The sequence below is a fragment of the Phoca vitulina genome, unplaced genomic scaffold (assembly GCF_004348235.1).
Source record: "Phoca vitulina isolate PV1807 unplaced genomic scaffold, GSC_HSeal_1.0 scaffold8, whole genome shotgun sequence".
NCBI classification, from domain to species: Eukaryota; Metazoa; Chordata; class Mammalia; order Carnivora; family Phocidae; genus Phoca; species Phoca vitulina.
In genome coordinates this window covers 45,155,526-45,177,818 of record NW_022589711.1, presented here as the reverse complement: position 1 = coordinate 45,177,818, position 22,293 = coordinate 45,155,526, and the positions used below count along the sequence as shown (strand labels likewise).

The window sequence follows — 22,293 nt, the reverse complement described above, 5'->3', positions numbered from 1 at the left end:
GAGGAGCCTGGGGCTTACGGAGTCGGCGCGGCAGCCCTCCTGGGCCAGCGGGTCTGGGCCAGCCCCGGTCGGTTTGGGGGGAAGGGGGAGGCGAGAGGGGAAGGGCCGCGCCGCAGGAGCCGGTCTTCGCCCCCGCCCCCTGCGCGGACGCGCTGAAAGCTCGGCTCGGCTTTCGCGGGGGCCTCGCTCCCACTCTCGCTGCGGGAGGTGAGGGATGCGGGCGACGGCCCCCCTGGGCTCCAGGACCCACCCCCCAGGGCCCCGGAGCTGTTGCTCCGCCCGCCGCCCCCTCCCCCGTCCTCTCCACCCCCCATCCCACCTCCCCACCCCTCGTAAGAAAATAATGCTGCCTGGCGCCCGCACCTCCCAGTCGCTCCTAGTCCGCCGCGAGGAAAGGGTACCCGCTCGGTCTCCACGCCGGGACCCCTGCCTCGCCGCCCTAGCAGCCGGCTCGCCGCGTGTGCCGCTGGGTCCCGCTTAGGCAGAATTTGCGAGCGCAGCGCCCCGGCATTGCCAGCCCCGGGGAGGCGCCGCCCGCAAGGACACCTCTCCGTCCCGCCTCGTCCGCAACTCCGGTCCTCGTCGAGCTCGACGCGAACCAGGAGTCCGGACGTCCCTCTGCGCGCGGCGCAGCGGCTCGAGCAGTCCCCGCCGCTCCAGCTCGGAGCCAACTCCATCTCGGACCTGGGACTCCAGACGCGGATTCTCAGCCACTTCTCACCTCGGGGCTGTGCCTGTCTCCCCGCTTGCCCTCCTGCTGCCCTGCTTCTCCGCTCAGGACGGGGGTGCCAAGATGCCCCGCTGCTGCGCAGGGCCCCGGGCCGCCCCCGACGTGTGACCCCAGCCTGGTCCCCCTGCTCGGCCGTCCGCCGTCCCCTTGGAGACCCCCGGCCCGTCCCCCGGGGGAGGAGGAAGAAGACGACGAGGCCGAGGGGGGGATGTCCGGCTCCAAAAGCGTGAGCCCCCCGGGCTACGCGGCGCAGACAGCGGCGGCGCCGGCGTCCCGGGGAGGCCCGGAACACCGCTCGGCGTGGGGGGAAGCGGATTCCCGCGCCAATGGCTACCCCCACGCCCCTGGGGGTTCGACCCGCGGCTGCACCAAGAAACCCGGGGGGGCGGTGACCCCGCAGCAGCAGCAGCAGCAGCAGCAGCAGCAGCGCCTGGCTAACCGCTGGCGCAGCGACGACGACGACGATCCTCCGCTGAGTGGCGACGACCCCCTGGCCGGGGGCTTCGGCTTCAGCTTCCGCTCCAAGTCGGCTTGGCAGGAGCGCGGCGGCGACGACTGCGGTCGCGGCAGCCGCCGGCAGCGGCGGGGCGCGGCCGGCGGGGGCAGCACCCGGGCGCCCCCTGCGGGCGGCGGTGGCGGCTCGGCGGCGGCGGCCGCCGCGGCGGGCGGGACGGAGGTGCGCCCTCGCTCGGTGGAGCTGGGCCTGGAGGAGCGGCGGGGCAAGGGCCGCGCGGTGGACGAGCTGGAGGCCGGCGCCGTCGAGGGCGACGAAGGGTCGGGGGATGGCGGCAGCTCGGCAGAGTCAGCCGCGGGGCCCGGCGCAGTGCTGTCGCTGGGTGCCTGCTGCCTGGCGCTGCTGCAGATATTCCGCTCCAAGAAGTTCCCGTCGGACAAGCTGGAGCGTCTGTACCAGCGCTACTTCTTCCGTCTGAACCAGAGCAGCCTCACCATGCTCATGGCCGTGCTGGTGCTCGTGTGCCTCGTCATGCTGGCCTTCCACGCGGCGCGGCCCCCGCTCCAGCTGCCCTACCTGGCAGTGCTGGCGGCTGCGATAGGTGTCATCCTCGTCATGGCTGTGCTCTGCAACCGCGCCGCCTTCCACCAGGACCACATGGGCCTGGCCTGCTACGCGCTCATCGCCGTGGTGCTGGCCGTCCAGGTGGTGGGCCTGCTGCTGCCCCAGCCGCGCAGCGCCTCCGAGGGCATCTGGTGGACCGTGTTCTTCATCTACACCATCTACACGTTGCTGCCTGTGCGCATGCGGGCCGCGGTACTCAGCGGAGTGCTCCTGTCGGCCCTCCACCTGGCCATCGCCCTGCGCACCAACGCCCAGGACCAGTTCCTGCTCAAGCAGGTAGGAGCGCACCTGGACGTAGGGACTGTAGATTGTGGGGTGGGCAGGCCTCGGCCCGACTCCAAAGAGAAGCAACCCATCACCCTTTCTAAAGTGGTGAAAGAGCCAGAAAGACTTGGCTGGGCCAGTTAGTGGTGTCTTCAGAGCCTCTTAACCCCCTCTGAGCCCCAGCATGTTCATTTACAGAAAGATGCCCTTGCGCCGGAGAAGACAGGCAGCCACTAATGTGGGGATATGAGTGAGGAAGGAGAGTTGGAGCAGAAAATTCTATGGAGAGGTCCCCCTTCCCTCCCCTGCCCCTGTATGTAAAAGGCCCCTCACAAAAGTGGCTGGACCCTGTAGCAGCCTCTCCCTCCTCGTTTGTTAAGGATTCCTGGATAGAGGGTTGGGGAGGGGAGCCCCTGGGCACCCCTTGCCCAGTCTCAAGGAGGAGAAGTGATAACCCTGCCAGTTGTCTGAGGCTGGGATTTTGGGAGCTGGAGATATCCCTGAACTTGAGGGAGGACTGACAAGTTTGTTTTGTTTACAAAAGTGCCCTAAGCCAAAAAGCTGCCTTCAGCAAAGATGGGAAGGAGCCTCTGCCATGTGTGTGGTGGTAGTCCCCCTCCTGGCCTGAGCAGAAAGCTAGTGTTGGGTGGCGTGACCCCTTTCCTTGGGTGTTCCTGGCTATTGCTTGTGGTGGGGGCTTTTTATTCCTGCTGAGACTGGTTCCATGCGCTCACAACGGTGGGCTCTGGAGGAATTAAAACCTCTGCCTGGTTAACTGGTGACGCTGCTGAAGGCTTCTGGGAGAGAGGTGTGCTTGCTCTCCTGATCTCAGGTGAGACCAGCCCCTCCGACATGCACACCTGCTTCCTTTAGCAGGGGCCTTGTCTGGAGCTCCATGGGCCTCATCCGTTGACCCCTGCTGAGCCTACTTGTTTTCGTGCCGCTCAGCTGTGAGAGTCAAGTGAGCCCTCGATGCAGGCTAGTTTCTCGACTATGGACCCCACTGCACCCCACACCTCTTTCCGGGTGTCTGCGTCCTCTGATAGAACCTCTAACCAGATTCCATTGGCATTGCCTTTCTCCTCCCTCTGCCTTTGCTCAGACTTTGATCCTCTTGGGTACTGCATCTTCCTTGAGGGGTTTTCCTGTGCCCCCAGCTTCCTGGGTGTGGTACCCTTCTCGCCACAGGGAATAGCACCAGTATGGGCTTCAGGGAGCTGGGCTCTAGCTGCCACTCCAAAGTATTCTGTGACTGGGAGGAAGAGGATCTGCAGCCTCTCTGGGCCCCGGGTTCTTTTCTCGAGAATGAGAGAATTGTGTATGCTCCTTCCAGTTCCAATCTCTGTGCCAAGCTTCACCCTCTGTGCCAAGACTCACCTCCTACCAGGAGCCCCTCCTTCCATTCCAGCCACACTGGCCTCTCCCTCTTCTGCACGGTTAACAAGAGAGTCAGAGCCACAGAGTGGAGCACTTACTTATTTTCCAGTGCCCATTGGTTTTGCTCCCCATCCAATGTAAGCTCCTTGGATGCAGGATTCCTGACGTGTATGTTTTTTCTTCTCCACCCTCTCTTCCTTGTCTAGCACATTTTAGGGTACTTAGTAGGGATTTAATAACTGCTTGCCAATTTGGTTGTGTTCCAGTGAGTGGAGTAGGTGGGGCTGTTGAAGCCTAGTTAAAGTTTTTCTGATCTGGGATCAGACGGAAAACAAAAATCTTTAGAGATCAGCTTTGAACTTGAGAGAGGAACCTATGGAGAGGTGGTGGTATAAGAAAAAGTTAGCTGCTATTGTTAGTGCTTATAAAGGCTCCGACTCTTTCTGACCTGAGGACCCAGGCTATCATACGGATGTCGTATCTTTGGGCGTTGTTTCTGGCTTGGGTGGAAGGCAGGTTGCCTGGATGGGTGTAGCTTTTCTGCAGAGGGAAGGGCTTGTCGTCCACATGGAGAAGCAGAGATTTCCAGGATCATTCAGGGTATTTTTTCTGAAACAGCCCAGGCCATCCTAGATGTATGGTTTCTTTTTTTTTTTTTTTTAAGATTTATTTATTTATTTATTCATAAGAGACAGAGAGAGAAAGAGAGAGAGAGAGGCAGGCTCCCCGCTGAGCAGGGAGCCCGATGCGGGACTCGATCCCAGGACTCTGGGATCATGACCTGAGCCGAAGGCAGACGCTTAACCATCTGAGCCACCCAGGCACCCCTAGATGTATGGTTTCAAGAGACTGGAGTCAGATCCCAAGAAAGGAGTTCTGGTCCTGGGGTGCTCCAACCCCACCTTAGCATGACAGTGCCCTGGCCACAGCAGAGTGACTGTCTGACTGACTCCCCTTCTTTCTCTGGCAAATCCCCTTCCCTCCCCCACCTTCACCACCTCCCACCCCATGCTGCTTTTACCCATTGCAGTCTTTAGACTTGGCTGTAGGCTTTTGGGTGGATTTACACTTACTTCTCCCGTTCTGCTCCGTTGAGGACAGCAGAGCTTGTTAGCGATGGTCCAGGACAAGGGAATGTGAACATTCTATTTGGCTTCAGAGAAAACTGTATTTTGGGGGGTCTGTATTTGATTATGCCTGATAGAAAATTTATGTTTCTTGACCAAACCCTGATGGATGGTAGGGAACTTATAGGGGGGAAAAAAAAAAAAAAAAAAAAAAAAAAAAAAAAAAGGTACAACCCCCCCCAACGCCCCCCGCCAACTCTATGGTCTGGTGCGTTCTTTGATGAAGGGCGGGGGGGGGGGGGGGGGGGGGGGGGGGGGGGGGGGTCGGGTCAGTGCATGGTTTCTAATGTTGGGGCTTTGGAAATTCTCCCCCCACCCCCCCGCCCCCGTCCCATGTGCCTTGTAGGCCCTTGGTAAACTGTTCTTCATTTCTCCTCCTGCAGGGCTGACCCTCTTGCTCCCACAGCCCACGTCCTCAAAGTCATTATCTGACCTGGGTATTTTCTTCTTCCCCACCCCCTCTTTATGTTTGGGGCTCTGTCCTTTGCTCCAATTAGGAGGAGAAATACTTGGTTTCTCAACCGGTGCCTCCTGAGGGTTTTTACTCAAAAGATAACCAAGAGGTGGCCCTCTTTGGGGGATGGTGTTTCTTCCCTTCCTGTATCTTTTGCTCTAGCTCTTCCCCCAGTATCCATCCCCCTCCCCCTCTGCTTTCCCTCTCACTTCCTTTCTCCTCCCGCCCCCCCTTCCAGTCCCCTGTTGCTCTCTGCCCACCTTCCTTCTCCTCTCGTCTGCCTGCCGGCTTGTGCTGCTTCCCCATCTCCTACTCCCTGTTTGCAGTCTCTCAGCGTCTCCTGTGCTCTTGTCTCTCCGTTGTCTCTTCCGTGGGATACAGCAGGAGCGTCACGGGGTTGTTTTTTTCCTCCTTCTTTGCCTGTTAGAAGTCCCTCTGCTACACCCATACCATAAATAACACTCGAGCATCTGCCAAACACATTCCTCACTTGTGTTAATAGGGCTGCAATGATGCCGAGCCTGTTGCCATGGCGACCTCATTTTTGTTTGATGGTATCCCACTCCGCTACATAAAGCCTGTGCACGCACTCACACACAAACAAGCACGCTCACACAACCGTTACATATGCTTAGCTATTAAAGATCATCTTGGAGAAAATATCTCTGGGCCCTGTGGAGGCAGGTGGGCACCAGCCCGAGGAGATGAGCATCTCTGCCGTCCGGTGTTACTCCAGCAGGTGATAATGGATTGGAGAGAAAAGTAGAGAGTCCTGTTCAGATGTGGGGTATTATTATTCTGCAGCCACAATAGGCCTGCCCGACGTGGTTTCTGAGAAGATTCTGACCCCGTGCGGGTCCCTGTGAGCTTGAGAGAGCTGTGAGAAGGATGGGTCATGCTTCCTGGTGTGGGATGACCCGTCCTCCTCCCCCGCCCATCTTCACCGCCTTCCTGTCTTCCCCCACGACCCTTTTGGAGAAACTCCGTGATATCCTGCATTTCGTCCTTTGTGCCTGTTTGAACCTGTAACTGTCACCAGTTGTCCCAGAGATCAGAGAGGCACAGGCGCTGTGTGGGTGATGTTCTGTGACTGTGAGCACGTGTGAGTGTCTGAGCTAGGAGGCTGGGATGGAGGGGGTGGGGATGCAGAGCGCGAACTGACTGCTGTGTATGTGCGGCTGTGTCTGCCCGTGTGGTGTGCACACACACGTGTCTCTGTGTGTGTGTTGTGTGTGTGTTGTGTGGGCTGACCCCAGCACTGGAGGTGGGCCTGGGGAAGCCTTTGTGTTGACTTCCAAAGGAGATCATTGCAGCTCTGTCCTGTTTATTCTTGGCTGGTGGCTGGCTTCCAGGGGTGGCCATTTGCCTTTCTGATTCTGGGCCTTGACTGCCCTTCCGACCTTCACCTCTGGCTCCTCAGGGCAGTACCCTGGATGCACATCCCCTACTTTCCCTAATGAAGTTGGGGGCTAGACTCGAGTGGTCAGCTCCCCTGAAATACAAGGCTCCTATCCTTCCCTTTCGAAGACTCTTCCTGCTGCCCACTGACTCAGCTGCCCAGGGAGCCCCACTGAAGGGCCGCCTCCTTGCCCTGGAGCTCGGCCCAGAGGCCTGTGTGGTGGGTCACTGTGTTGGCCACGTGTGTGCTGCCGCCGGCCGCTCCCCCCGGCTTGCTGGGGTGCTGTGGGGGAGGACGCACTTCTCCTGCAATGGCTGGCATTGCCTGCCACCCGTTATTCCCCCCATTTCTGGACAGGAGACATCAGGCCTTAGTGAACTCCAGCAGCAGCAGCGGTCTGGGCTTGGTGGTGGGCTCTGAGTTTGGAGCCGAGGAGGGTCTGCTTGGGTCGTTTTTTTTTTTTTTTGGCTAATTGTTTTTGCCAGTTCTCTTTGCTAATTGTTTTCAATTACATTGCCTCCTTCTCTGTGCAACAGGGCAGGCGTGTTGGGAGGGGAGCAGAAGCTTCTGGGCGTGGGGTCAAGCAGGGCTTCTGGGTAGGGGGTTCCAGATCCCAGGGGTGCCTCGATTCCTATGGGGAGGACTTCAGGCAGGGCAGAGACCCAGCCGAGGAACAAAATGACCAGCTTATGTATTTGTGGGAATGTTCAGTGTTAATAATTCAATCTAAGTTTTGTTTTGTTTTGTTTAAAGATTTTATTTATTTATTTGACAGAGAGAGAGAGAGAGAGCACAAGTAGGCAGAGTGGCAGACAGAGGGAGAGGGAGAAGCAGGCTCCCTGCTGAGCAGGGAGCCGGACACGGGGCTTCATCCCAGGACCCCAGGATCATGACCTGAGCCGAAGGCAGCCGCTTAACTGACTGAGCCACCCAGGCGCCCCTCAATCTAAGTTTTGATCTGGAGCAAGAGCATGAAGTCTGTGTGCTGTGAACACAGAACAGGGTGCTCATGTTTGTCTATAAAGAGGACACAGATGATGTTTTGAGCCCCATCGCGGGAACGTGCCCAACCTCACAGAGAAGTTCTAACAATCAGTACACAAGTCCTGGACAGAAGCTTTCCCATGCAGATGGGCCCTGGCCACAGGTCATCTGTCAGAAGGGGCGGCTGCAGCAGAAGCAGGGCTGGGGTCCTTGCTGGGCCAGGCCTCGTGTTCTCCTAAGAGGTATGAAAGGCGCGCCCACCTTGGTCCCAGCCAGAGATGGAGTGGGTGTTGGGCAAGGCCAGATGGGAGGCTCCTGTGGCTGTACCAGCCTCTTTATGGGAGGCGTCCTGTCCAGAATGCCCGCCCAGCACCTCAGTTAACTGTGTGTATCTTGTGGGGGGTCCAGCTCCTGGTCGTTTACTTCCCAGGGGGGCAGCCTGTGTTGGGATTGGAAATAGTTTGCTCCAAGAACTCATGCCCATAAATCCTTTGGGTGCCGTTACATAAGTTATGTTTTAGCATATCCTTCTTTCATCCGTGCTTATCAGATGGGGGCAATTAGCTAACAGAGGGTGGGATCAGCATTAATGTTCTCTCCCAGACCCAAAACTTCATGGAGATAGTTAGAAAGCCCTACTTCCCACCCTCTCCCCCCAGTTTTTCTCAAGGACAGGGAAGATCTCTCTTTACAAGGTTGAACAAAATCTGGGGGTTTCTAGGTAATGGACTGTGTGCTCAAAGTGAGCCTGCATTAGGGGCTGCCAGTCTGAAAAGAGCAGCAGGCTGTTTGCGTAGGTTAATGGACATATCCAATTCAAGGCAAGATTCAGGCCCCCTTTGAAATACTGTGGTTGATTCTGGAATTCAGAGGAAGGTGACCAGCTTGGGAAGGGGACCAGAAACCTTGACTTCTGAGAGAATCTTTGAAAGGCTGGGAGAAATTTAGCTGGGAGGAGAGCAGGCTGTAGCCGGGTAAGAGAACACCTGGGCAAGACGCTATTGCCAGGACCCCTGTTGCCAGACACTAGAAGAAGGGCTAAATTTATTTTTAGTTGTCCCCAAGGGCAGGGTTGGGGCAAATGGGTAAAAACAATAGACAGATTTCAACTCCAGGTAGGAGATACCTTTCCAGCCTTTGGGGCTGCAGCCATCAAAGCAGATGCCTCCCGGGGTAGGCAGCGGGGCAGGGGAGGTTTGCAAGTAGAGGCTGGCTGGCCTCAGCCACGCTTGTTACTGAGGAAATGGCTCTGCTTTCAGAGGTCTGGCTTGGGGTCCAGGAATGGATCTGTTTTTTTAAACAGCTTGGATCTACTTTTCAAAGTTCTCCAGGTGATCTTGACCAACTCTTAGGCTTGGGATCATTGACCAAGATGACTGCTCAGGTCACCCTCAACCCTAGGAGCCTGTGGTTTAGTGCCTGGCATCGGCGTGACTGTCTCCTAAAGCCCGTTGGGGGGTTCTGTTGTCATGCCCATCTCAGGCTCTGTTTGAAAGAAGCAAAAGCAGGGGTGCCCGGCTGGCTCTGTCGGTGGAGCATGCGACTCTTGACCTCGGGGTTGAGTTCGAGCCCCGCGTTGGGTGTAAAGATTACGTAAAAATAAAAAATTAAAAAGAATTTTTAAAGATTTTATTTATTTATTTGACAGAGAGAGAGAGAGAGGGAACACAAGCAGGCGGAGTGGGAGAGGAAGAAGCAGGTTCCCCGCTGAGCAGGGAGCCCGATGCTGAGAAGGGAGCCAGATGCGGGGCTCCATCCCAGGACCCTGGGATCATGACCTGAGCCAAAGGCAGATGCTTAACCGACTGAGCCAGCCAGGTGCCCCAAAAATTAAAAAAAAATTTTAAAAAGAAGCAAAATCATTGCAGACCTGATGAGACTTTCAGGTGGGGCTGGCCAGTATGTGCTGATGGGAGGATGCAGACCTGGATGGAGATGGGTAGTGGTGAAACAGGATGGGAGGGATGCTCCAGACCTGGACTCATACTCTCCTCCAACCTTTCTCATCCCCTGCCTCTGGTTTGAGGCAAAGCGATCTGTGGCTCACCATTGGTGGTGGTACCAGGGGGGTGTTCAGCAGAGAGATTGACCTCGGTTTGAGTCCTGGTTTATTCATTCCTTTGTCTGGTAGTGGATACGAAAAATACTGAGGACACCCCGGTCCAGAAGGGATGTACAGAATGGGGAGAACATGGAGTGGGGCAAGAGGTAGGGAACAAGGAGATGGTTTGAAGGAGGGGTAGGGCTTCAGGAAAGCAAGAGGAGATTGGAACTCTGCGTATAGGGACAGGCCGAGAAGTGGGGGCAGGGATGCTGTCTGGGAACAATGGGATGTAGTTACCAGAAAAGGGGGAAAGACGAACAAACACGGGGAGAGACAGTAGTGGCTTTATTCTTCAGGCCAGCCTCATGTGTCCGCGTGAGATCCTCCCACCTCCTCCTTGCTCTGAGTGGGTTATGAGTTATTGCTTCTGGGCTTGAGGCTGCCTGACCTCACACTTGGGTGGTCCCCCTTCCTTCCCTTTAGGGGGCCCTGGGCTTTTTCACACAGCTCACTGCAGTCCCAGTTGGCTTTTCGAAGGGGTCTTCAGGGACCTCAGTGCCCGGCACATAGTAGGTGCTCAGTGAGGGTTTGAATGAGTGAATGAATGGGTGGTGGGGTGGGTGGACGGCTGCACACAGACTGCCGCGCCCAAGTGCTAGACCAACACCCCCACAGAAGGAAGCGATGCAGCTTGGCTCGGAAGCCTATTTTGGTGGATTGCAATCCTAAACTCTGAGCAGGGCTTCCAAAATCCCTCCTGCTGCAATTTTAAACGTGTGCCTTCTTGGAAACCAAGAGCTGTCGCCTGGCACTGCCGATACCGTTCACTTCACAGATCTGAAAGCCATTATTAAGTCATTCTTCCAACCTTCTCCCCATTCAGTCAGACAGCACCTGGGTATTAGGTGCTTACTGTATACAGGGCACTGCGCTAGGCCATTGGGGGGGGGGTTTCAAAGCCTGGGTCCCAGCACCCAGGACTGCCATTAGCTCAGACTCTGTCCTTTGGAGGGATGTTAGTAGATGTTTCACCTACACACATTTGCTTCTGTGTCAGATGAGCTTTCGAAATACTGGCTTAAACAGAATTATTTACTGTAGGACTTCAAAGCTCTGAATATGTTAATACGCACTAAAATTTGCCAAGGGGGGATATCGCATGAAGCCTTCATCAAACATATTTGACCCTAGAATCTGTTTTTTAAGGAACGTAACAGGGGTCAATAGTGTTTGTTGTGCACGCCTGCATGGCTCAGTTGGTTAAGTGTCTGCCTTCAGCTCAAGTCAGGATCCCAGGGTCTTAGGGTTGAGCCCCTGGTCAGACTCCCTGCTCAGTGGGGAGTCTGCTTCTCCTGCTCCCTCTGCCGCTCCCCCTCGCTGTCTCATGCTCTCTGTCAAATAGATAGATGAAAAATCTTTTTTTTTTTTTTTTTAAGATTTTATTTGTTTATTTGACAGAGAGAGAGAGACAGCGAAAGAGGGAACACAAGCAGGGGGAGTGGGAGAGGGAGAAGCAGGCTTCCCGCGGAGCAGGGAGCCCGATGCGGGGCTCGATCCCAGGACCCCAGGACCATGACCTGAGCCGGAGGCAGAAGCTTAACGACTGAGCCACCCAGGTGCCTCAGATAGATGAAAAATCTTAAAATAATAAAAATTAAAAAAATAGTGTTTGTTGGAACTCACTTTAGGACACACTGCTTCAGGAGGTGGGAGCAGCCTGGAAATTTCTCAGGCATGGGCCTCTGGGATAGGCCTAGGCAAGGTAATCTAGACGGGGCCATTTGTTTGGTGGCTTTCCTCCCTCAAGAAGGTTTCTCAGCCCGCACTGGCTGGCTGCCTGTTTTAAAGTCTCATTCCCCATCTGGGTCTGAAATCCTTTATAAAATAAAGGGTTTTGATGGAAGGGACCAGGAAGATGCCTCCTTTAATCTAGTTTTAGTTTGTTTTAGGTTTTTTTGTTTTTGTTTGTTTTGTGTTTTGTATTTTTTTTTTTTTTTTTTTTGCTATCATTAGACATTGGAGCAGGTTGGGCTTCTGTATAATGACCTTTGGTGGGTCTGGGGTCCATTGAATTTCTTTCCAGAACTTTCACTTCAGGCACTGATTGCCTGGCTGCCCACAGGGAAGTGAGTGATGGGCCATTCTGGATCATCCTTCTCCCCCAAATATTCTTTGTTTTCTTCCCACCTCAACCCTCCAAAAGGAGGAAGTCCTTAAAGATTATTGAAACCATGAGTGTATACTGAATGCTTACCATGAGCCTGACATGGAACTAATCCCCTCCATATAAGACCTCATTTAATTGTAATGTCATCCCTATGAGAAAGACATTTTTATCCCCATTTCAGGGCTCGGACAATGAAGTAAGAGAAGGTAAGTAACTTCCTCAAGGTCACACAGCTTTTGACATAGCAGATGGTGCAGCACGCACCCATATTCCCTGGGCGTGGACCTTTCTCCTCCTGCCAGCCGTCCATACCCGAGGGCTTTCTCTGGCCCTGAGCCTCTCTGCTTGCCCGTGGGGCAGGTCAGAAGTGCTGGGGGTTTCCAGCCCGAGAGCAGCTCTCAGCCAATGACCATTGTGCACTGGTGGAGGAATACCCCAGCTCCCTTGCCCCTGGGGTGAGGGGAGTCTCACTCTGAGACATGTGTTCTCCATCGGCTCCCCATCCCAAGGAAATTGTCGGCTCTAGTTGCCCACAGTGCTAACAGGCTTGATGACGTTCCCCTTTTCTGGGCCTTCTTCCCATCCTCGTCTCACCCCCCCGTTCCCCTTTTGGTGTTTCTTGGGGTCACCTGCCAGGTAAACCACTTGTACTCAAAGCCTTGTCTCAGGATCTTTTCCTGTGGGGAATCCAAAGCGAGAGTTGAGAAGCGGGGATTCTAACCCAGGTTTGACTTGAACCCCAGGAAGGGGGAGAGGCCGCTTACTGGGGTAAACATGCATCAGGTGCAAGACTTAGTCCTGCCTGGACCCCTCACTCCTACCTGGTAACTTTTGTCACTAGTAGAGTGGTTGTTGCTGGGTGAGAGGAACGAAGTGGAGTATAAAAAACAATTTAAGAAATACTCTCTATAAATACACATATGATTTATATATGATATATTCATCTATCTATCTGCATAACTATTTTTAAAATTTTTACTTCTTAAAAAAGTATGGCTTTCTGTTGCCTAGACAGTGGCTCAAATACCAGCCAAAAGACTCACTTTTTGTTTTTTTAAAGATTTTATTTATTTATTTAATGGATGGGCAGGTGGGGAGGGACAGAAGGAGAGAGAATCTCAAGCAGACTCCACGCTGAGTGTGGAACCGATGTGGGGCTTGATCTCATGACCCTAAGATCATGACCTGAACCGAAACCAAGAGTCAGATTAACCAACTGAGCTGTCCAGATGTACCCCCCGACCTTTTTTTTTAAAGACTCACTTTCCCATTTGATTAGCATTTTATAGATAACAAAGGACCTTACCATGTGTGATCTCCTCTGCCAGTCATGATGGTTCTGAGGAGGTGATGGGTTCGGATGGGGCAGATGTGAGCTCTGGGGCCAGAGGTCTAGGAGAAAAGCCTGGTTCCGTGACCCTAGCTGAGCTGCTCTGCCTCCCTCAGTGTTTCCTTCCTGTTCGTGGGGGATGGTAGGTTCCTGATTGACAGGATCTGATGTTGGATGGCCAAAACAAGGTAACGCACTCCTAGTTCCAGACCTGTGTTGCTGATACTATGTTGGAGAGGGGGAAGTAGGGGTTCAGAGACGTTAAGTGACCTCATTTAGGTCACACAGTTAGTCATTTTGCTTAGGAGTTGCAACATAAATCCTGTTCTCTGACTCCAAATCCAGTGCTCTTTTCACATTTGGACCCAGCCCTGCATCCACTTGGTGGTGCATACAGAAGCTAGAGAAGGCACAGCTGTTGTCAGGCAGTTGTCTCGGTTGGGTTTTGGAATGCATGGTGTTTTATTTGTGATAGCCTTCCTTCCTTCATGGTGTCTGGCTCAGATGGGCATTCAGTGAGTTGTCATTTCCTGAGCCTGCAGTGCCGCGAGGGAAGGCGGCCCTGAGGCGTTCAGGGGGTGCCTGGGATCAGATGCTTACTGATGAAGAGCTCCTGAGTGGTTTTTTTTGTTTTTTTTAAAGATTTTATTTATTTATTTGACAGAGAGAGACACAGCGAGAGAGGGAACACAAGCAGGGGGAGTGGGAGAGGGAGAAGCAGGCTTCCCATGGAGCAGGGAGTCCAATGCGGGGCTCGATCCCAGGACCCTGGGATCATGACCTGAGCCGAAGGCAGAAGCTTATCGACTGAGCCACCCAGGCGCCCCCTCCTGAGTGGTTTTATGGATGTGTGATAGGGACTGAGATCCAGGGGAGGGGTCAGAAGTGACACTAGGATAGCTTAGCTTGGGGGAGGCTGCCTCATATCCACTCTTATGGTGGCATAAGTGGAACAGGGGAGGGGAAGGCAGAATCTGCTGGGGATGCATCAGGCTACTCCTTGGTACACCCTGGAGGTCAGACCGGGGTCTTTCTGGAGAGTAGCATCTAGTAGATGTGCGGTTTAGTGCTTACTAGAGTGTTCCTACGATACCTTCAAAGCACAGCTCCTCACAACTATCAACATCTTGAAAAGTACCCCAAACCTCCTGCTTCACATCTGCTTTTCTCCCTGTCCCTCATCTCAAGAAGACTAAAGGAAAACGTTAATTCCTTCCCAAGTGCCATTTTTTGCTCAGTGGAATTTCAAGATTTTTATTTTCACATTTTCTTTTGGGGATGGGAAAGCTATTTATTTGTTTACTTAGCATGCCAAGTCCCCAGTCTTCCTCTGGCCAAGTCCCTGTTCCTATAAACATTTTACCCTGTTGCATGGGAGGGATCCATCTGCCCCCTCACTGGCTCCCAGTTGGTACCACAAGCAGGCAGTGTCTCGGCCCTACATCTCAGCTGCGGAGGCTGCCGGGAAGTGGTGCCAGAGCTGAGCCCCGGTGAGCAGGGCAGCCTTGTGCCTCTCCAGGGGCCCTGCCTTTGCAACATTGGATCCTGTGGATCGAAATGAGAAGCGTCCTCTTCTTTTTCCCTGTAGCACTTATGCTGGTCTGTAGTTTGTCTTGGCGGGTTTATCTATCTTTCTACTTGACAGTCAGCTTTCTGAGGGCAGGTGTCTGTCTGTTTTAATATCCAAATATTTACTGAATGCTATTGACTTTGTGGTCCCTACTTGCCCAGCATTGTGAGAAGAAGGCAGATAGTTCCCATTCTCAGGTTCCACAGGATTTCTGCCTTGGCAGAGAGGAGTCCCTCATGGTGCTCCCTCCCTGAACCAGGACAGGCTTGTCCTCCACTGGCGGGGGACCATGTGCCTGGGGTCGTGGCCTTAGAAAGCACTGCTTTTCTTCTACCTTCTTCCCTCTCTTGGATCTGGTCTGTCTGGTGATGTCAAGCAGGACCCCTGCACCCATTTGCCCCCCACCCCACCCCATCCTCAATCCCCTGTCTTCTCATCTTTCCTGCTCCCAGAGTCCTCCCCGACTCCGCCTTTCCCACTGTAAGGTGTTGGGAAGACCCCCAGAGACTTGCCAGGAGTCAAGTTTAACTGTAAGGACAATAAATATGGGCATGGATAACTACACAGACTGCAGAAAGTATTCTTCATTCTTTGGAAAGCAATCCCATGGAATCGCAGTTCCCGCAGCACATTCTCAACTTCCTTCAAGTTGGTTGCCATGTACTACCGAGCATGTGTCAGCTCCACTTTTCATCTCAAACTCCCAGGGCTAAGACTTCAGCTCTCTGGGTGGGTTAACCTCAAGAAACCGAATGGAGCTTAATGTGTGGGAAGTGAAGGCACATCTAGGAGTCTTATATAATCCCGGTACCCAGGCTCACGCAGGGCGGTGGGAGGGCGGCGCTGGGCATCCGCATGTTGTCATGCTTCTGGTGAGCCCAACATGCACCAGGGCTGAGAACTACCGCCCTGAGCCTCCCTCCCTCAGCAGAGGGATCATGTAGATGACACTGAGTCTGATTCATGGCTATATTGAAAGGCGAGTTGTTTATATCGAAAGGGTTTATTGTGGTGATTCAGTAAAGAGTGATGGCCACTAAAAATTATTGCAGGCATGTAATGGGAAGAAAACTTGGTTGGTGGTTGGTGTATAAAATCTTGTCAGGCAAGGCTGTGGCTTGGCTCGGTGTATTTATGTTGCTCTTATCACCAGCAATTAGCCTCGAACATGGCTTGATACATGGCTGTGCACGGTGCTATAATAACTACAGGAATATTTCTGGAAATGACTGCTACACTGTGTGCTCGCCCAAGCCACCCTGGCGGGGCTGCGGGTCTCGCTCAATGTGCTGCAGCCCCCTGGCAGCGACACCCAAGGACCTTTTGATCGGCACTAACTCCTTCCTGTCTTTCATACGTGGTATTTCACTTTGGAGTGGGTGGAAATCGTGCAAACACCCGTGGTGGCCTTGCTCCCCACCGTCAGCGGTGTTCGCTGTCCTCTGTGAGTCCCTCCACCTAGACTGTAAACGAGAACAGTGTCTGTAGTAGACGCGCAAAAAATATTTGTGGGATGGATGAATGAATTTGCTCCGAGTGACACAGCAGGTAAATAGCGACGTTCGTCCGGCACTGTTAACTACCGTTACTTCTCCTTTGACTCCTGATTTCTTGAAAAGCAAGGAATGATATTGGTGTTACCAGCCTGTGTGGCGAAGACACCTTGAAGTTACTTCTTTTCTAGCACCTTTAGATCAGGGCAGGGCGCACAGTGGCTCTGCTGCAGCCCTCCTGCTCTGGGAACAGCTAGAGAAGCGCAGGAAATTGGGGTCCATCTGAGGACTGGGACGATGGAAGTGCACCAGATGTGTGGGGTGGAGGCCTAGAAAGTACCCCTATCCAGGACCGAGCGATGTCCTTGGGTTAAACTGTACGCGAATGGCCACATGTGGATTACGACGTGGTCTTTTTTGGAAAGGGGTTATCTGGGGAGAGTTAATTTTGGATTTTGCTTTACATTTATTTTTAAAGTGGAATATTTCTCCAGCATTGGTGGCAATGGCCTAGAAAAGCCAGTTAGTCACCAGCTGACATCTTCCCTGTGTGGGGTGTTGTTGCCTCTGCCTATTTCCCACCTGCCTTCAGTCGGGTGGGTTTAAACCTTCTCCCTCTGAGGCCTCTGGGGAGATTTCATTGGCAAACAGGTCTCTAGGGAACTCCTGCTGGGTCTGGAGTGGTGTCATTCTCTGCTTTGATCCTGGGGCGGGTGTCAGTGGGAAAGGTGAGAGCTTATGGGGTTGGCAGAATAGCCCCTGGGGCTGCTCTTTGCTTCTCCTTGGAGGAAGAAGTGGCATCCAGGTGAGGCTGTGTCCAGGTCTGTAAGACAGGTTCCAGCCTGCATTCTCCCGTAGTCTTTTGTTTTCTTTAATTTTGCTCTGTTTCTTCTGGAAGTAAAAGGGAAATCACCCTAAACCCAGATTTAAAGAATAGACCTGGTTTCTCTTAAGGGAACAAAGAGATGTGGGTTGCCCCACCCCACTTTCCCTAGGGTCCTCTTTAGGTTCCACTGCAGAAGGAAGAGGGTGTCTTGGGCCCCTGGGCTATGAGGGCCCCCTCCCCAGCCCCCAGGCTGGCACCGGAATGATGGGGTGGGGGCACTTACACATTTACTACAGGCGAGTAAACGAGTAAACGAGTAAACGGAGAGCTACCAGCTCTGAGACTTCCACTGGGTCTCCACAGCCCCAGGTGGAATTAGCCTAATAGGGACAGCTCAGGCCTGGAGGGAGCAGGGCAGTGGCTGAGGGCAAGTGAGCTTGGGAGGACCACTTGCGTTTGGGTGCAGGTGTGGGTGTGGGGTGAGGCATTCTCTTCCCTGGGTAGGGTGCAAAGGCTAGGAACCTTGGGTTTCTCAAAAGCTGAGAAGCTACCAGGCTAGCCACACCCTGACTTCTCCCACTTGCTCCCACCCCCTCAGCCAGCCCCATCCCTCTGGGGAATGGAGACTCTGGTGGTCTTGGAGGAAGGTCGGTCTCTCTGCCGCTCAAGTAATTCAGGGGCTATGGGAACAGAAAACGATATAGCCCTGCGGGGACTGAAAGTCACGCAGCAGACAGGGCAGGGTTCCTAGACACTTCTTTCCTGCTTTAACCTCTGTAATGGGTCCCCATCCACCTGTCCTCCTTGTCAGTGTCCTTCCGCCTCCTGGAACTCAGCATGTCCTAAACCAAAATTCATCATCATCCCTAACTTGGCTTTATTTGTTATCAGTGTCATTTCTCTCTTTGCCTGGGTCCTGCTGTCCAGTTTGCTGGACTGAGTTGTTTAGCAAATATCGCCCATGTGTTAGGCTCTGGGAACCGAGATGAATTAGCCACAGACCCTGCCCTTGAGAGGAGACCTATGACTAGTGTCTCACGTGCATCAGGCTCTGTTCTAAGTGCATCAGTTGTGTTCACTCATTTCATCCCCACAGCTGCACTATGGGGTAAGCACTGATGTTGTCACCCCCATTCTGCAGATGGGCACATTGAGACGCGGCAGGCTAGATCAAGCTGAACCGATGAACCTGCAGCCTGGCTCCAAGTCTAGGCTCTTACAGACGGACAGACAGGCACTCGCACCCCTAGGCCCAGTGGGGTGCCAGCAGCGTCAGCAGCAGAGACCGAGCGTGCTGGCTTCTTCCTGATGGATATGGGGAGTGCTGCAGCAAGGAGGAGGCTGGCTAGTGGGTGGGACTAGGTTGGGAAGAGTGTGGATTTCTGGGCCAAGGTTGGTTGGTTTGGAGGCAGGGGGCATGTCTAGAAGGTTCTTATGGAGTGTGAGTGGATGTGGCCCCACGTGTATTTAGAAAGGTAGCTTTAGTATTTGGAGCTGAAGGGAGGAGCCTCCAGGGAGAGGGAGAGTGGGAGGTGAGTGGAGAGACTGCAGCCCTTGGCCCTGGGGCGGGGTGGGGCGGGGTGGAGAGTTGAGGGTCGAGGCCTTCAGCCAAGAGAGGGAGGTTCACAGAGAGCACCTGGGCATTTACCTATTAGTTTCTTCTTGCCTTGGTTACCAGTGGTGCCAAAGCTGCTCCCTCGCGCTCCCTAACCAGGACACCGGTTCTCCAGCCTCTGGGGAACTAGATATCACCTCCTTCCTGGGGAGACCTGGGATGGATCCCTCCTTCCCTTTTCTTGGGCTTTAAATATCCCATGTCAGCCTCCTTCCCTCAAATCCCTAGGGCTTTGCCTTTATCCGGATGTTAAGCACCCAAACGTTCAAGCTCTTAGCCCCTCCTCCCCCTGGATGCTGGGACCCCCTGTAGCAGCCAGTCCAGCCAGGTGCCCAGAGATCTCATGCCTCTGAGGACGATACCTTTCTCTGGGACCTGGTGTCCTGGCCACCCTGACCCCCAGGAGAGCTCCTAGCACTCCCACAGGCCCCACATGGTGACTTCTACATCTTGTCCTTTCTCAGAGGCCACCTGACAAAGTGCGAATCGAACTCCCTTGTTCATTGCTTGCCTCCCCCTGCTGCCCCCCATGAGAGCGGCTGCTTCCCCAGGTAGAGGCTCCTCATGCTTACGACTGTCTTCCCTCTGCCCACATGGTTGAAATGCTGAAATCCCAGCTCTGCCTTGCCCCACCGTGTCTCCTTAGCAGGCTCCTTGCCCTTTCTGAGCCTGTTTTACATAAAATGCGATATACTACGAACTGTTACCTCCAAGGATTGTGTTGAACATTGTATGGGATGATATATACAAAGCACTTAGCACAGGGACTGCCAAGTAAAATGCCCTGAATAAATGACCTGTGGTCTGTCCTGGCTGTGTATAGTTTGTTCTTTTAAATTCCCACACATAGGAGAGCCTAGTGTTTTTCTCAAATGCTCGTTGAGTGCGGATGGTAGTAAACAGGGTAGAAGAAAATTGCATTATCTCCCAGAAGAAGGCTAAGTGGAAGGAGGGCTAGGTGCTGGGTCAGGGGTTTTTATCCCACCCTTGCCCCATCCTTATTCTGGCCGCCAGATGCCTAGCGCAGAACCCCGAGGAGCAAGGAAGCTTCCAGAACTGACTGGGACCGTCTGGGAGATGGGGCAGGACTTTCCTGGGTGAGCGTGAACTGGGGAGTGGGCTGGGCCAGGTCCCCCATGAATTTGGGGGTGGCTGTCGCTGAGGGATGCTGTGAGGAGGTCAGGCGTGTGGCTAGCATCCCCCATCAGGACCGTCCGAGAGAGGCCAGTAAGTAAACCGAGAATGGTTTTCCAGAGTCGGAGGCACTGGGGAAGAGAGGGGCACACATCTGCTTCTCCCAGATGTGCTTCCTTCTGTAACTTCATTAAGACACGTACTCAGGCAGCAAAGGACTACAAAACCACCCACGGACCACCAGAGGCCTCAGTGTGGAGAGTGCTCTGAGCTGGTGAGGCCTGCTGGGGAGAAGGCCGGAGAGAGGCCAAACGAGACACTAGAGGGATCTGGTCTGAGGGCGAAGGACAGCCAGGACATTGAGTCACATCGCTTGCCCCTGAGTGAGTGTCTAGGTGGGACAGGGCCCATGCCCGGTCAAGAGATTGGCGATGATGTCTAGAACATTCCCCCAGCTGGTTAGACCTTGGGGGCTGAACGCAGGGCTGGCCAGCTGGGTGGACTGTTGGAGGACTGCTGGGAAGCGGCCTGCCGGCTTCCTGCCTGTTCATAACCTCGTGTGCCCCAGACTGGGCCCCTTCCCTCCAGTGCTGCTACCCTCTCGGTGAGCCAGGGGCCCCCTACGCCTGGGCTGCACTCAGGATGCCCGGGGAGGGGCTAGGCCAGCGCCAGAAACCACAACAGACCCTGACCCTGGCTAATGTAGGCGGTCTCGAAATGGACCGCTTTTCTTTTTGGCTAAATTAACATTTGGCATTTCAGGGTGCTGGCCCCATGCCCGGCTGCTCTGGCCTTCTGCCTGTCAGCTCCTTTGAGGCTATTTTTGCCATTCACTTATTTATTAACTATTATTGCTCTCCAGGACAGATGGGCACACACACACACACACACACACACACGGACATGTGTGTGTATGCACATACACACGCCCTCCAACCCAGAGCCCATTGGAAGAGCTAGCCTGCACCCACCAGGGTGAACGTGGTGCACAGAAGGGGGACGTGATTACAAGGATGGTCACTGAGTCGGGATGGAGGAAGGGCTGATGGAAGGCAGCGGCCTCCCCAAGCTCATCATTCCCCAGAAATGCCTCCCACCCCCACAAAACATCTCTGTTCCTGTTCTCTCGCCCTCAGGGGTGTTCAGTCCAAGGAAGGGCTCATTTGGGAGAAGATTGTTAGTCCTGCCTGAACCATCCTTCCGGAGAAATAAGCAGGGGGCCTGGGAGAACTAAGGACCCTCTTGGTAGGATTTCTCTGTCTGGTTCCACCAAGCCCATGTCTTCCAGAGGAGGGAAACGTGGCTTCTGCCTTCAGAGAGCTCCCAGCCTGGTGGGGGCAGCCCTGGGCTCTGCCGGTGAGATGAACAGTCCTCAGCCCCACCACCTGACAGCAAAGAGCATCCGAAGGAACAGGCATGAACTGAGGGGACGTGTGCACACAGCCCCGCCCAGCATTTGATCCTTCTATGAGCAGGTTGCTAGGGGCAGGACAGATGCCAAGCCCCATAGCACACAGACCTGTGAGCCTTTCCTGCGTGCGGGGCACTGTGTGTTACGGGGTGTACAATGCGGACCCTAGAGCGACGTGTGGTAATCCCCACATTTGTTTCCAGTCTCCTTGCTTCGGGGCTAGCCTCTCTGCTCTGAGGCTGGGGCCCTGGCCACGTCCCCCCCGCCCCTAGCCCCTGACACCGGGGCTCCCAAAGGCCAGCGTGGAGCCAGCGGGAGAACAGAATGGACAGCAGAGAGCTTCCGCCTGAGGCTCTCTGGCCCTTTTCCTGGGCCTTGGCTTGTACATGTGAGAAATGGGACTGATGCTCCTGCCATCTCCCAAGATCAGGGGCTGGGGTGGAAGCTGCCCGTGATGGTGACCAGGCCCGAGTCCTGGGGTAGCTCCCTATTTTCTCCCACTCTGCTGGCCAGCCCCACCCTTCCCTTCCTGAGGCATGTGGCAGCTACTTTCCTCATCCCCGAGGGAATGCGTGAACCATCCTTCCAGAGAATTAAGCAGGGGGCCTGGGATGGTTCTTTGCCTCGAGAAGACCCCACACTCCTGGCCCTGGATCCTGACTGTGGCAGGACTGCTGGCTGCTGGGCTCTGTCCTGCAGGGCTTCTGCCTTGGGACCCAGTGCCAGCCCTTCTCAGAATGTCAGGGAACCCCCTCAGAGCAGGGGGCTTGCCCCTGCCATCAGAGTGGGAGCTGAGGGCAGGGGCTGCCTCTCCCCCATCAAGACTAGGAGCTCCTGAGGACAAGGACCATGTCTCTCCTATCAGATGAGAAGCTCCCTGAGGCCAGGGGCTGAGTCTGTCCCCACCAGACTGGGAACTCTCTGAGGGCAGGGGATGTTACCTCCCCACTCAGACTGGGAGCTCCCTGAGAATGGGATCGGTCTCTGCCACTTCAGGACCTAGTTTCTGGCCGTGGGACACAAAGGTGCTCAGTCCCGGGCCCCTGGAAAACCTGGAAAGTGGGTGGGGGGGAAATGCTGGAGGCTCCACGGTTATAGCCAGGGATGCTCAAGAGGAGAAATTTCCCACCTTTCTGGAGGAAGTCAGAGCTAAGAATGACATTCCCTTCATCTGGAGCTTCCCTCCAGTTTCCCTTCTCCCCAGGGGTGGGGTAGGGATGGGTTTTACTATCAGGATTTCACAGGTGAGCCAGGTGATACCAGGTGAGCACTAAGGGCTTGTGCTAAGCT

At 54.5% G+C, this 22,293-nt stretch overlaps 1 protein-coding gene across 1 annotated transcript in view; it reads left to right on the top strand.

The window, feature by feature from the left end:
• Positions 1 to 315: 315 nt before the first annotated feature.
• Positions 316 to 22,293, top strand: part of ADCY5 (adenylate cyclase 5) — a 152,835-nt gene continuing 130,857 nt past the window's right edge. Inside the window, exon 1 of the mRNA XM_032406702.1 lies at positions 316 to 2,084. Coding sequence (XP_032262593.1) covers positions 939 to 2,084 — 1,146 coding nt within the window. The 5' untranslated portion in view covers positions 316 to 938. The remainder of the gene's footprint in view (positions 2,085 to 22,293) is intronic.